Here is a 16,166-nt window from a genome sequence, read left to right on the forward strand (position 1 = left end):
AATCTCTGCTCAGCCCACATTTCACAATATAAAACAACAGAAAACACAAGCCAAGATCTATACTGTATTCTAAAACAGACGAACCAAAGTTATACCTAATTTACCTGGCCATTCTGGGGAGTCTTTTCCCCAGAACTAAAGCTTACCTTCTTTTTTATACAACACAACTTTCCTCTACCATGCCAATATTTCAAGCATCAAAGCTTTTTAATAATTAATTTTCAATTCAATTGAGAAAGCATAATATTTTCAACAAATGATACTGGGACAACTTGGTATTCACATGCAAAAGAATGTGAAGCGATATCACATACAAAAGGAAAATGGGTCATATACCTGAAGCTCAAACTATAAAACTCCTAAAAGAAAATATGGAAGTAAATCTTTGCAACTTTGGGTTGGCAAACTATTTCTTAGATACAACCCGAAATATAAGCAACAAAAGAAAAAAAAACAGATGAACTTGGGACTTAATGAAAATAAAAACTTTTGTGCATCAGGAACACGGTGAAGAAAGAAAAAATACAACCCATAGAAGGAGACAACATAGTTCCAAATCATATATATCCAACAAGGGACTAAAACTCACTCCACTCTGAACTCCGCTTCCAGACAGGCTCCAAGGTTTTATGAATCTTCACAGAGTTTCTCTCTGGCACCTTCTCCTGTCCTCATGCTTATCATAATAGCCTCACACATTCTCTCCCTATCACACTGCCTCTTTTCTACAGTGGACTGAAAACCAAATAAACAACTCTTAACACATAAACCAGACAAGGGTGCAAGCCTGAAGTGAAGGGTGTGGGGGAGCGAGCACACATCGGCTTCCATTTTGGATCGTGACGTCTGTTTCAGGTGCTAGAAGTCCTATTCCCCAAGTATAATTTCAGGCCATGGTGCCAGATGTCTGGTCTTGCTGACTGTGTTTAAAACAGATTGCAAAGACAGACTTTAAATGAGACGATGCTATGCTTTACAACATGTACACGTAAGTTGGGTTTCATGTGTGTCTAGTACACAAGCATTCTATACGAACTGTAACAGAGCATATATGTAACTATATATAAACGTATATATATACACACACACACCTGTGTATGTACATGTGCATGCATGTGTTTATGGGCGTGTGTATACATTTACATTCATATATACATACATACATTCAAACATCGAGAGAATAAAAATCTATCCTGAAATCATATGCATCATACTATTATAGGAAAATTAGTTAGATAACATGTAATTGCATAATACTATTTTCAGTAACAAAACTAAAACGTTTTCTTGCATTTATGCTCAGTCTAGAATGATGATCACATGAACCAATGGTAAACTGGATTAAAAGTGTCTTACTCACCTCTTACTGTAAGCTTGCTGTACAGTTGTGAGTTCACTTCCTTGTCTCGCTGGAAACGCCGAAATTCATCAACTGCTTCTCTCATGATAGTAACAGCCAAGACAAACCCCTTTAAACAAAAGAAAACAAAGTATTTGAGAAAACTGGACTTTAGCAAAAAAGGGAAAATCCTTTTACTATTTAGTTTTACTTTTTTCCTTCAATTTATACTAGTTTTGAAGCATACAATAAACAAAAACAAAAAATGACAGAAAGTAATAAACACTACCTAAGGAACACAGTAATGCACTGTGTAAGATTTACAATTCTCACTGTACCCAAAAAAAGTTTTAAAACTCACATCTTAATATGTACTTCAAGTTAAACATCAAAAAACCACCTCCAGTGAGGAGAAAAGAGAGAGAAAACAAAGCAGCAGAAGTCACCTGTGTTTCCTCTGCACAGCTGTGTGGCTGGCTAGGACTGTGGGGTTAGCCTGAGGGCTCCCTATCAAGTGACGTGTGCACACACAGACACGGGCCCCATCCCACTCAGGAGGAAACCCGACAGCCCACCACCCCGTGGGCGCCTCCCACCACAGCCGCACGTCCACACGCTCCTGCAGCATGCCAGGGCTTCGTGCAACTGCTGTGCCCTCTGCCTGACACCTACTCTGCACACGTCGCCTGCTCTCTCCCAGCATAGGAGGGAGCTGGGCTGGGACATGGAGCTGACCCCCTGGGGCCCGAGAGAACCCCCAGCCCCGCCAGCAAAAGTGCTTTGTAATGTCTCCAGCTGACCTAGCTGGAGGACTGCAGAGGACTCTAGAAACTGTTTAACAAAGTGCAGTGACACACAGCAACAATGTCACATTTCAAAAATCCGATCAATTTCTCTTTTAACCACCTGAACTCTTAAAACTGTATTTTAAATACTTAATAATTTAACTTAATTTCAAAATCTTTTCTTTTTACCAGAGGAGCCCAGTAGGTGTAGAGATACCCTATTTTCAGTGCTGGTACAAACTGTGAGCAGGATACTATCAGGAAATAGAGATTCAGGAAAAACTTGAATTGTTCATATAAAACCTAAAAAGAAAAAGAAAAAAAAATCAATATAATCTCTTCAAGAAAAATCTTTCATACCTTAATTAAAATCAGCATAATATCTAACTGAATTTCCACCAACAGTGAGAATATGCTGAGTCACAATAAACTTAATTTTGACAATGGCTTTCTAATAACTAAATCACAAAAAAGAGCTAAGATTACCTCAAATTATATTTAAAATAAACTGAAAAAAAGGCAGAACTTTCAACTATGTTAAACCTTTTGGTTTTCTGTTTCCTTGTATGCAGTCTTCCACATTCATCTTTCATAAATCTCTACATGCATATCACCCAAGACACACGGGAAAACCTTCCCAATGTTAGTAAGCCATAAATTCAAAAAATCTTTTGCGAAAGTGGTGCAACCTTATATTTATGAAGTGGTAAACACTCAAACATGACAGCCACATTTTCTGAATGTGAACATTACGTAGCTTCACAAAGATCCAGTGAATAAGCAAATCATTTATAGGTATGCATTCACACACGTAAAAAAAACACTAATCTCTTGCATTTACTTCCCTCAAAGTATAAGAAATGAAAATATATAAAAATATGTAAATTATAGACCAATTTTTATGAAGAAAACTACCTGTATATTCTTTATAGTCTCTTGGTAGTTGATCTTAAACAATATTTTCAAATATAAACTAAATTAAAATCATCATTCAATAGCATCTTCTAGGAATGCAAATCCTGTATTTTCATTTTTGTTTCTTAATTCAAACAGAATAATCCTTAAGGAAATCCAAGATCTAGTATATTAACAGACTTCTATTCACAAATGCCTCACTCATTAGATTTAAATTGAAAATCAAAATGGAAAAAAAACTCGTGTTTATAGATGGGAATACCTTAAATAGCACACTATAATTATAATGAAACTTACAAACTTGCACATTGTAAATCAAAATCTCCTTGGATGCCATTTTTAAATACAACTTGGAATGCATGGAAATTTTAACAAGGGCAGAGCAATGGGTTAAGTCCTTATTGTTGACTTAAAGAGGCTGGAATCACAGTTTTTATATAATGAAGCTGTATACATCATCACACAATTATGTGTGTGACTGAAAAATCAGTTACATTGATAACACGTTTATATTTATAATCACATTCAATTGCTGTCTAAAATGTTTTGAATCATTTCATAAATTAATCTCAGCAGGAAAGAAAGCTCTCTTTTTCCTCAGTGATTTCTTTAAAATCTCAGTTAGCATAAATTATATCTATTAGCAATTCAGAAATTGCCATTCGTGCTAAAAATGGCATAGAATTCCTACTGTGCAATTACCAAATGTTTCTAAAATACTACATTTTAGATGAAAAGACTAATTTAAGAGATAATCTAAGGAAAAAGTCATTCCCACGGTAACAGTGGTACAGACACATCAACAGGTCTCTTCAGGACAGCCATCCTAAAGGCTGTGTGAACTCATTCAGATCAAAACCTAAGCTGCACTGCCCCCCCTGGACACTGCAATCAAAACTCTATTTCTATTGTCTGCTGAGTGAACTCAGACGGCGTCGGAAAAATGTACAGTATTTAGCCAATCTGGGAGTATTTAATAATTTAAACCTAGGGAGAAAACAGCAGCTTCATTCAATAAAGATGAGAATATTTATCTGCCTGGAAGACAGTTTACATTTTATTGTCCTGACAAAAGAGCAGTCTTTTAATTATGGAGGCGTTAGTTTTGCATGTTTTAATAAAGAAGCATATTAGACATCAAGCATCTGACAACAACTGGATGGATGGGGGCGGAGAGTGATGCTAATCAATGCCCAATATAAAGTCAGCATGGTTATTTAAATAAAAACATGAAAGCTAAAGCAGCCCTCATTTCACATAATTGAGTATTTTTTGCAAAATAGCATAAGACCTAATACTGAAAATGTGTTAAAAACTTTGATAATGGAAAGATAATCAGCACCAGCTTTCTTTTGCCTTTAGAAAGATAAATAAATCTATTAAAATAGGGAATGAGGCAAAAATAAATCAACTATTCTAAATACATATAATCTCAGCTTTATAATTTAAGACAAAAACATCACTGGCAATAACAAAAAGTAATAAATATTTAAATTTCAGAATTTAAATTTAGCATAATACCTAATTAAAGATAACTACTGATATAATAATAAAACAAGGCCTGAAATGTATACTGTGAAGTAGAAAATAAATCTAAAAGTGCTTGTAGATATTTTGTTGCTCAATCATGTTTGAGTAAAGTTATTTTTCTTTGATTGTGACAGCCTTCAGTTCAGTTCAGTCACTAAGTTGTGTCTAATTCTTTGCGACCCCATGGACTGCAGCATGCCAGGCCTCCCTGTCCATCACCAACTCTCGGAGTTCACTCAAACTCATGTCCACTGAGTCAGTGATGCCATCCAACCATCTCAGCCTCTGTCATCCCCTTCTCCTCCCACCTTCAATCTTTCCCAGCATCAGGGTCTTTTCAAAAGAGTCAGTTCTTCGCATCAGGTGGCCAAAGAATTGGATTTCAGCTTCAGCATCAGTCCTTCCAATGAATATTCAAGACTGATCTCCTTTAGGAGGGACTGGTTGGATCTCCTTGCAGTCCAACGAACTTTCAAGAGTCTTTCCCAACACCGCAGTTCAAAAGCATCGATTCCTCAGTGCTCAGCTTTCTTTATAGTCCAACTCTCACATCCATACATGAATAATGGAAAAACCATAGCCTTGACTAGACGATCTTTGTTGGCAAAGTAATGTCTCTGCTTTTTAATATGCTGTCTAGGTTGGTCATAACTTTTCTTCCAAGGAGCAAGCACCTTTTAATTTCATGGCTGCAGTCACCATCTGCATGGATTTTGGAACCTAAAAAAATAAAGTCTGCCACTGTTTCCACTGTTTCTCCATCTATTTGCCATGAAGTGATGGGACTGGATGCCATGATCTTAGTTTTCTGAATGTTGAGTTTTAAGTCAACTTTTTCACTCTTCTCTTTCACTTTCATCAAGAGGCTCATCTTCTTCTCCTGCGAGAACTCCAAAACCACAACTCCCTGCTGAACAACTGTCGACTAGAGAATGTTGGATCCCACTAAAAAGATACCCCACGTCCAAGGGCAAAGGAGAAGCCCCAGCAAGACGGCAGTAGGGGTGAAATCACATTTAGAATTAAACCCCTTACCCACAGAGATGCTCAGAGGGCTCAAACAAGCCTAGTGTGCAACAGGACCCAGAGACACCCCAGAGACTTGAGCCAGAAATGCGCTTGAGTGACAGCCTTAGCAGGCTTTAAACGTTATATATACAGTCAACATTTCCCTCCAAACAAATACCCAGTCAAAATTTATGACTTATTTTCTGGTAATTTTATTTAGCTTTATTTGATTATTTCTACAATGATATAAATGTGATGTTTATCTGGAACTGAAGGCAATAATCAGACTATAAATTTTCTTGAGTTGAACTCTGATGCTGCTGCTGCTGCTAAGTCGTATCAGCTGTGTCCGACTCTGTGCGACCCCATAGACGGAAGCCCACCAGGCTCCTCTGTCCCTGGGACTATGTGGCTATTAATGACATGTATGAAAACAAAAAAAGAAGAAGAAAAGTATATGAATTATTTCACAATTATTTGAAATATCCATGGTTCAAAGGTCTCTGATTTGGATATGACAGAATTAACGAGAGAAAAAAAATGAGAACAAAGTAATCTCCAATATCCAGTGCATTTTCAAGAATTTAACAATCTTACCCCAGGTATAAAGGTAAATATATTATATTTCTGATTTTTTATAGAATTTCTGGGATGTTTTTCTTCACACTTTTCCGGACATCCAAGCCACACCGTACGAGCTTTCAATTCTCTCTTTCTTTGACAAATATTTATCAGCCAGTCACAGCAACTGCATGAAACAAAAGATACGTGTTGTGTATGCTTTTCTAAATGTTTTACAATTAATTCTAAATATCTAGAGCCAATATTGTTTCTGTATTTACCAGACACCAATGGCTTATTTACTGTTAAATAGTAAGGACTTTCTTAAAACGGGTCAGCTACATTAATTTAAATTTGACATAAAAGTACTGAAAGAGCTTATACAAGTGTGTGATGACTCCTGGAACCTCAGGGAGATTGCCTTCCCTGTTTAGACCCTCTCACTGGCAAAATAAAACCACTAACATTCTGAAGCAGTCAATGCTGCATATACTGAGAAGAGTCACCATATGTTACTCGTAATTCTCAATACACCACTCGGTGATTCTGACAAAGGCTCTTAGATGTCAGTTGATTAAAACGTGACCATCCTCGTTTTGTCTTAGGTAGTCACTTTTTTCCTCCTTTAAAAGATGACTTTTCTAGTAGCATTAATATAAAATTAAGACTTATGACTCAATGCAATATTCTGAAAGGATACCAACATTTAATGGACTATTCAAATGGTAATAAAAGCTTGACTATATTTTCATATAGTTACCTTCACCTATGAGGTACAGATTTTAATGCTAAATCTACCCTTGTTGCTCCAATAGTGCCAGGGCTCCAGGGATACAAACTCGTCCCCTTCCTGGGACGTCCCCCTCGTCTACTCAACCATTATACTTGAGTAGAGCATATAAACCTTCTAGTGGCAGAACTTTTCTTAAAATACTTCAGAAAATGATGAAAAGGTATCAAATTCATCTTTATTAAGCATAAAATAATCATGAATTTAAACTGCAGTATTAACAATTCAGTTTAAAATTTCCAAAATGTAGAGAAAGACTCTCAATGGTATATTTAGGAAGGGAAGTTGAAGCCAAGGATAGAACAACAGAACCACCAACCAGGAGGAGGCAGACACGCCCAACTTCACTCTGACCAAGTTAACATGACAATGCCAGTCTTAGAAGGCGTGACAGTGAAATGAGGGTGACACAACTGGACTCAGGTCCAATTCACTGCAGGTCCTCCCTCTACTCCAATCATTCTGAGGTGATTCTTTAATCACTTTACAGTGCTCGCTTCAGCAGCACACATGCTAAAACTGGAAACATACAGAAAAGGTCAGCATGGCCCCTGAGCAAGGACAACATGCAGATTCATGAAGCATACCACATTTAAAAGAGAAAAAAAAATCACTATCAAACACAGAACACTTAGATGTGCTGTATGAGGGAATACGCGAGGTGTTTAAATTGCGATGAGTTTATTCCTCCTGAATATCCACCAGGTTCCTGGCTGTGCTCAGAAAACCTTAGGTCTGGAAGGAGGCACAGAGCTCAGTGCTTCCCTGAGAGAGGTGGGCCTTGTGCCAGGAGCTCATGTGGACCTTGTGATGTCACAGGTGACTTCATAGAGCTTCCCCAACCCCTACTTTTTCACTATTAGTAGCAGAGTGTCATGAATAACTTACTTACATGTTGGAAGTCTAGGAACCTTAGGTTTTTTTTATACAGAGTTATAGAGAAAAAAATAAACTACTGAATATGTGTTTTTAGCCTTCTGTTTTTAGCTCTCCTACCTTATAGTTCATTCGCTCAGTCGTGTCCGACTCTTCGTGACCCTGTGGACTACAGCATGTCAGGCTTCCCTGTCCATCACCAACTCCTGGAGCTAGCTCAAATTCATGTCCATCAAGTCAGTAATGCCATCCAACCATCTTATCCAACCTTACAACACTGTCACAAAAACTTACTGTCTAATAAAGCATCCATTCTCCACATGTGGCTATTTTAGTGTGAATTACTTACTACTTAGTAAAATAAAAGGTCCAGTTCCTCAGTCACACTATCTACATTTCAAGGATTCAACAGCCACCTGTCCAGTGACTAGCATATTGATCACCAAAGATCAAGCATATTCCCAGCATCCCAGGGAAGCCGTGGAGCAGGGCTGGTGGACACAGAACATGCTGCGGGCAGCATGGCAGCTGGGACAATGGTCCTCGGCGGTGTACACTTCAGATACAGGAGAAACCCTCCAGGAATGCATTCAGATATGAATTTTTTCTTCTGAAACACATAACTATCTAATCTAATGGCTTAATGTGCAAAAAGTCAGACAAGTCTTAAGATGAACAAAGGATAGCCAAGCTCAGTGTTTGAAAAAATAAATATAAAACTGAAAAAATGTGGATTTTCCAGAGTTTATGTTAGTATCAACATGGTCTACCGGTAAAAGGCTCTTAAGTGTAAAACCACTGTCTTCGTCACATGACGCTATAAACATCTACTAGAATAAAATCCTCAGTATCGACACCACTATCAGCAGCGCATGAAATTAACATCCCAGTAACTCCCAAACTGTCATGCCCTATAAACTCTAAATTAAATACCAAAGGCTAAAAACACATATTCAACAGTTTATTTTTTCTCAATAATCCTGTATAGAAAAAACTAAGGATCCTAGACTTCCAAAATATAACTAAATTATTCATAACACTCTGCTACTAATAGTGAAAAAGTGGTGGTTAGGGAGTCGTTATAAAGTCCAAGAGATGTCAAAAAGGAGATGGCAAGAGTGAACATCAACATATTAGGAATCAGCAAACTAACATGGATGGGAATGGGTGAATTTAACATTATATCTACTACTGTGGGCAAGAATCCCTTAGAAGAAATGGAGTGGCCATCATAGTCAACAAAAGAGCCTGAAATGCAGTACTTGGGTGCAATCTCAAAAGCAACAGAGTGATCTGTTCGTTTCCAAGGCAAACCATTCAATATCACAGTAATCCCAAGTCTATGCCCTGAGCAGTAATGCTCAAGAAGCTGAAGCTGAACAGTTCTATGAAGACCTACAAGACCTTCTAGAACTAACACCCCAAAAAGATGTCCTTTTCATTATAAGAGACTGAAATGCAAAAGTAGGAAGTCAAGAAACACCTGGAGTAACAGGCAAATTTGGCCTTGGAGTACAAAATGAAGCAGGGTAAAGACTAATAAAGTTTTACAAGAGAACACACTGTTCATAGGAAACACTCTCTTCCAACAACACAAGAGAAGACTCTACACATGGACATCACCAGATGGTCAATACCGAAATCAGACTAATTATATTCTTTGCAGCCAAAGATGGAAAAGCTCTATACAGTCAGTAAAAACAAGACTGGGAGCTGACTGTGGCTCAGATCATGAACTCCTTATTGCCAAATTCAGACTCAAATTGAAGAAAGTAGGGAAAACTACTAGATCATTCAGGTATGACCTAAATCAAATCCCTTTACGATTATACAGTGGAAGTGAGAAATAAATTCAAGGGATTAGATCTGACAGACCGAGTGCCTGATGAACTATGGACGGAGGTTCATGACACTGTACCGGAGATAGGGATCAAGACCATTCCCAAGAAAAAGAAATGCAAAAAAAGCAAAATGGCTGTCTGAGGAGGCCTTACAAATACCGTGAAAAGAAGAGAAGCAAAAAGCAAAGGAGAAAAGGACCAATATACCCATTTGAATGCAGAGTTCCAAAGAAAAGCGAGGAGAGATAAGAAAGCCTTCTTTAGTGATCAATGAAAAGAAATTGAGGAAAACAACAGAATGGGAAAGACTAGAGATCTCTTCAAGAAAATCAGAGATACCAAGGGAACATTTCATGCAAATATGGGCTCAATAAAGGACAGAAATGGTATGGACCTAACACAAGCAGAAGATATTAAGAAGAGGTGGCAAGAATACACAGAAGAACTATACAAAAAAGATCCTCATGACCCAGATAATCACGATGGTATGATCACTCACCTAGAGCCAGACATCTAGGAATATGAAATCAAGTTGGCCTTAGAAAGCATCACTAAGAACAAAGCTAGTGGAGGTGATAAATTCCAGTTGAGCTATTTCAAATCCTGAAAGATGATGCTGTGAAAGTGCTGCACTCAATATGCCAGCAAATTTGGAAAACTCAGTAGTAGCCACAGGAGTGGAAAAGGTCAGTTTTCATTCCAATCCCAGAGAAAGGCAGTCCCAAAGAATGTTCAAACTACTACGCAATTGCACTCATCTCACACGCTAGTAAAGTGATGCTCAAAAGTCTCCAAGCCAGGCTTCAGCAATACATGAACCATGAACTTCCAGATGTTCAAGCTGGTTTTAGAAAAGGCAGAGGAACCAGAGATCAAATTGCCAACATCCGTTGGATCATGGAAAAAGCAAGAGAGTTCCAGAAAAACATCTATTTCTGCTTTATTGACTATGCCAAAGCCTTTGACTGTGTGGATCACAATAAACTGTGGAAAATTCTTAAAGAGATCGGAATACTAGACCACCTGACCTGCCTGTTGAGAAACCTGTATGCAGGTCAGGAAGCAACAGTTAGAACTGGACATGGAACAACAGACTGGTTCCAAATAGGGAAAGGAGTACGTCAAGGCTATATACTGTCATCCTGCTTATTTAATTTATATGCAGAGTACATCATGAGAAACACTGGGCTGGAAGAAGCACAAGTTGGAGTCAAGACTGCCAGGAGAAATATTAATAACCTCAGATATGCAGATGACACCACTCTTATGGCAGAGAGCGAAGAACTAAAGAGCCTCTTGAAAGTGAAAGAGGAGAGTGAAAAAGTTGGCTTAAAGCCCAACATTCAGAAAACGAAGATCATGGCATCTGGTCCCATCACTTCATGACAAATATATGTAACAGTGGAAACAGTGAGAGACTTTATATTTGGGGTCCAAAATCACTGCAAATGGTGACTGCAGCCATGAAATGAAAAGAGGCCTACTCCTTGGAAGAAAAGTTATGACCAACCTAGACAGCATATTAAAAAGCAGAGACATTACTTTGCCAACAAAGATCCATCTAGTCAAGGCTATGGTTTTTCAAATAGTCATGTATGGATGTGATAGTTGGGCTATAAAGAAAGCTGAGCGCCAAAGAATTGATGCTTTTGAACTGTGGTGTTGGAGAAGACTCTTGAGAGTCCCTTGGACTGCAAGGAGATCCAACCAGTCCATCCTAGAGGAAATCAGTCCTGAATATTCATTGGAAGGACTGATGCTGAAACTCCAATATTTTGGCCACCTGATGCGAAGAACTGATTCTTTTAAAAAGACTCCGATACTAGGAAAGATTGAAAGTGGGAGGAGAAGGGGATGACAGAGGTTGAGACGGTTGGATGGCATCACTGACTCAATGGACATGAGTTTGAGTAAACTCCGGGAGGTGGTGATGGACAGGGAGGCCTGGCGTGCTGCAGTCCATAGGGTCACAAAGAGTCGGACACGACTGAGTGACTGAACTGAACTGATGAAGTCCAGTGGTGTCGCCAAGATTAAATAAGTGGACAAAAGCCTGGGGTGCTACCAGAACTGCCACTGGATTATGCAGACAGAAGACAGCGAGAGAGACAGGTGCTACCAAGTAAAGAACATACTTGTAATCAAAAAGTACATGTAAGTCTTAGGGAGTTGTAGAGCTAAGGCAGAAGGTACACATGAGCGATTTTTGAAGGCAAAGAAACAAGAGTAAAATACACTGGTAAATACTGGTGAGTGAGAAGGAGCAGCAGAGAGCTGCCCCTGCAACAAGTCAGGAGCCTGCACCCAGAACAAGGGCAGGGGCCCAGAAGGCTACCTCAATGACTCATCACTCTGAAGACACTTTCCCATTTATATGCAAATTGACACTAAATTCAGTAATGCACAAAGTATCCTTTTTACTTAAAAACACTTTAGGGTTAGTAACTTTTCACAGATGCCTCTACAATCAAAGTAGTGCTCCAATATTAAATAAAGTATCTACATACCAAGATCCCATCTTCTAAAATTTTAAGTGACCATAATTAGGTAACTTCCAATATTTAGAGCTTCCTAAATAAACAAATAAATATTCCATCCATCAAGTATCTTCAGTCACCAAGCCAGAAGCAATCGGGCACTCACGTCCTCCTGAAAGACCTGCATTTTCCCATGCTTTTGCACTCCAAACGTGCTGCAGGTTAACTGAGAGGGTAGAGGCCATTGAGATCCAGGAATAATCCCAGCATTTGATACAGGCCCCTTCATATGGAAATGCTACTCAGGGCTCCACTTTCACGGGGCAAAGTGATTTTTGATAGGGAGTGAAATGTAAATCTCCTGAGAAAGACATTACTGCTCCACTTCCACCCCCAGAACTACATATCTGAGTGCATCACAATAACTCATGTGGAGGACATTCAAACGTTTAGAAGACAGATCACAGAAAAAATTTTCAGAATCAAATTTGTCAGAGTTGGAATTTTTGCCAAATAATAAAAATGAGAAGGCAGATCTTAAGCCATGAAGAAATTAAAGCCGACTTAATCCCTGAAGAAGAACAATTTTAAAGTAAGCCTTACTATTCACAGAATCTACAAGTAAAAATACACAGAAATATCTAGAGCTCACTAATATTATTTGCTACCTTTACTACAATATTCACTAACATTTTCTACTGCAATTAAACTAATTTTACACAACTTCTACTTTTTGATCCACCACCTAATAATTATAGTAACACAATTTTATAATGTCGTGTCATTGTGTTAGTCACTCAGTTGTGTCCAACTCTTTGCAACCCATGGACTGTAGCCTGCCAGGCTCCTCTATCCATGGAATTCCCCAGGCAAGAATACTGGAGTGGGGAGCCATTTCCTTCTCCAGGGGATCTTCCCAAGCCAGGGATCAAACCCAGGTCTCCTGCATTGCAGGTAGATTCTTTACCATCTGAGCTACCAGGGAAGTTATAATCCCTGGTATTTAGTAAATAAAAAGGTTAACGAATATTCAAAACTGGAAATCTATAAGAAATAAAGAAATAAAACCAATGTAAGTTGCTAACCGTAAACTCTGTCCTGTAAGGTAGTTTTAATTTCTGTAACGATTTCCTGGTGCAGCAGGTGTCTCCTGAACACGAAATGTGGCCACGTCTCAGGTCACTCTGGTCCACATGGAAAGAGACACTCATGAGTAAAGCCGCCACGATGGCTCAGTCAGCTGTGCCAACTGGATCACCATTTCTTAAGATAAAGACTTTACATACATGTCGAGTGTATGTTACTCAGCTGTTTTAATTTCCCCAAAACATGGGTGTTTTTGCTGCTAACATCTATATTTTCAAATATATCTTCAGTAAGAAAAGGAATACTACAAATGAAATCCCGAATGTGCCTATGTTCCATTTGGTAAAAACAAAACCCTGTAAGAGACCAAAAATAACTCAACAGTATACTCGGTGTTGTTAATGCTCACAATTCCTGGCAAATGTCTGACCGGGACGGATAAGTCGCCACTTCTACAGCACAGGCCTCCTTCGTGGAGCCCACACTGCAGACACGAGGCCACACTGTATCCTCACAGCTGCCTGTCTGTCCGTGCCTGTCCCCACGCCCTCAGTCTTCAGAAACACTGTCACCCAGGGATCGTCCACGCATAACAGATGCTCATTTCCACTGCAGGATTCCTTTGGGGGGTGTTCTCTACTGGCAGATGGCAAATCCGGACCTACTGCATGGAGACCACAAGGCCCAGTCCTAGCACTTCTCCCAGTCCATGGGGCAAAGAGGGAGGAAGGGCTTTGGCTCGTCAAGTCAGACTCTTCTTCAACTCCTAGCTTTCCCCTTAACTCTCATGACAGGGACTCTCAGTTCTTGGCTTCAACCATGGTGAGAACGTGCACCTCAGACGGCACCATGGGGTCAAGTCCGACTCCTCTCTCCACCCCACACTAATGAAGAACACATGTCGCACCATCAGACAGTTCCACCCAAACCCATCCACTGCAGCTGTCTCCTCAACCGACAACACTGGCCCCCGTTCCCACCGTAACCACCGCCTCGCTTCCACAGCTGGTGTTGTAATGGCCAAGCCTCTCCCTGATGGACAAACAGTAATAGAATTATGCTAGGTTTGATACAAATGCATGATTATTGATCTTCCTTTGTTGATTACTGATGATCTCTACCAAAGCATGACCAACTTTCTCTTGTTTTTAGCCCTCATCTGTATCCCAGACACCTTCTAACTTAAATGAACGAATGGTCCCAATCAAGGATAAAAGTCATCTTCTCCAACATGATTTCACTGTTCCTCCCTTATTTTTTCTGCCGCCTAAAAAAAAGGAGTATAAGCCTTCCTTTCCAAAACTGTCCTTTTCCCCAAGGTACCCACCCCTCCTTTCCCTGTCATAGGCCTATGCCACATGCCTACTGATGCTTTTAGGAGAGTCATCGTTGAGGGGCTTCCACTATCACAATAATTACAACAACGCTCAACCTCTATCTCTAGACCCTGCTTCTGGGTCTGACACAACTGTCTTAGACCAATCCAGTTCAAAACAGATTTATAAAAGGTACCACAGGTACCTCACACTAGTGAGAAGGGCCATCATTCAAAAGTCTATAAATAATAAATGCTGGAGGGCGTGTGGAGAAAAAGGAACCTACACTGCTGGTAGGAATGTAAATCGGTACATCCACTAGGGAGAAGAGTATACTGAAAGTCGCTCAGTCGTGTCTGACTCTACGACCCCATGGACTGTGGCCCACCAGGTTCCTCTGTCCTAGGAATTCTCCAGGCAAGAGTACTGGAGTGGACTGCCATTCCCTTCTCCAGGGGATCTTTCCAACCCAGGGATCATGCCCAGGTATCCTGCACTGTGGACAGATTCTTCACTGTTTGAGCCGCTGGAGATGCTCAGGGAGAACAGTATGGAACTGCAGGCAGATTCTTTACCATCTGAGCCACCAGAGACACTCAGAGAGAACAGTATGGAAGTTCCTTAAAAACTACCATCACCATATGATCCAGCAGTCTCACTCCTGGGCATGTATCCGGAGCAAACTCTAATTCAGAAAGATACATGCACACCAATGTTCACTGCAGCACTGTTTGCAATAGCAAAGACATGGAAGCAACCAAAGTGTCCACTGACAGAGGAATGGATAAAGATGTGGGACATATATACAATGAAATATTACTCAGCCATAAAAAAGGATGAAATACTACCATCTGTAGCAACATGAATGGACCTAGAGATTATCATATTAAGTGAAGTCAGTCAGAGAAAGACAAATATCATGTGATAGTGCATATATGCAAAAGCTGAACAATGATGCAAATGAACTTATTTACAAAACAGAATCACAGATACAGAAGACAAACTTAAGGTTACCAAAGAGGATAGCAGGGGCTGGCAAGGAAGGGGGTAAATTCGGAGGTTGGGATAAACGTATACATACTACTATATATAAAACAGATAAACAACAAGAATACAACACAGGGACTATATTCAATACCTTATAGTAACCTATAATAGAAAAAATCTGAAAAAATACATATGTTTAACTGAAAAAACAAAATACTAACAAGGAAGTATATAGGAAGATGTGTGTAGCTGTGTGCAAATACTAGGCTATTTTATGTAAGAGACTTGCGCATCCATTGATTGGTAACTGCAGGGCCCCTAGAGGGCTTCCCTGGAGGCTCAGACGGTAAACACAACACAGGAGACCTGGGTTTGATCCCAGGGTCAGGAAGATCCCCTGCAGAAGGGAATGGCTATCCACTCCAGTATTCTTCCCTGGAGGAATCCATGAACAGAGGAGCCTGGTGGGCTACAGACCAGGGTCGAAAAGAGTTGGACACCTGTGAGTGATTATCACTCTCACTTTTCAGGGGTCCTAGAACCAATCCTCCACAGAGGCCATGGGGTACGTATAAAATTATAGATGGAAAAGAAAGGAACACAATTTATAAGTATCAATTTACAAATATCAATACAGTGACAAAAATCAATTCTA

The 16,166-nt window shown here is 39.6% G+C and overlaps 1 protein-coding gene and 1 non-coding gene across 3 annotated transcripts in view; one reads left to right on the forward strand and one right to left on the reverse strand.

Moving 5' to 3' along the window:
* The window catches only part of ATP9B (ATPase phospholipid transporting 9B (putative)), a 150,999-nt gene that overhangs the window by 120,302 nt on the left and 14,531 nt on the right, over positions 1–16,166 (reverse strand). For both annotated transcript variants that reach the window (XM_061399483.1, XM_061399484.1), the window contains exons 3-5: positions 6,175–6,325; positions 2,314–2,427; positions 1,361–1,469 (exon numbers count right to left, since the gene is read on the reverse strand). In XM_061399483.1, coding sequence (XP_061255467.1) covers positions 1,361–1,469; positions 2,314–2,427; positions 6,175–6,325 — 374 coding nt within the window. The remainder of the gene's footprint in view (positions 1–1,360; positions 1,470–2,313; positions 2,428–6,174; positions 6,326–16,166) is intronic.
* On the forward strand, positions 7,418–7,524 carry LOC133237899 (U6 spliceosomal RNA). Its single transcript, XR_009733408.1, has one exon. It is a non-coding gene; the product is annotated as a U6 spliceosomal RNA (small nuclear RNA).

This window comes from Bos javanicus, chromosome 24 (genome assembly GCF_032452875.1).
Source record: "Bos javanicus breed banteng chromosome 24, ARS-OSU_banteng_1.0, whole genome shotgun sequence".
Classification (NCBI taxonomy): Eukaryota; Metazoa; Chordata; class Mammalia; order Artiodactyla; family Bovidae; genus Bos; species Bos javanicus.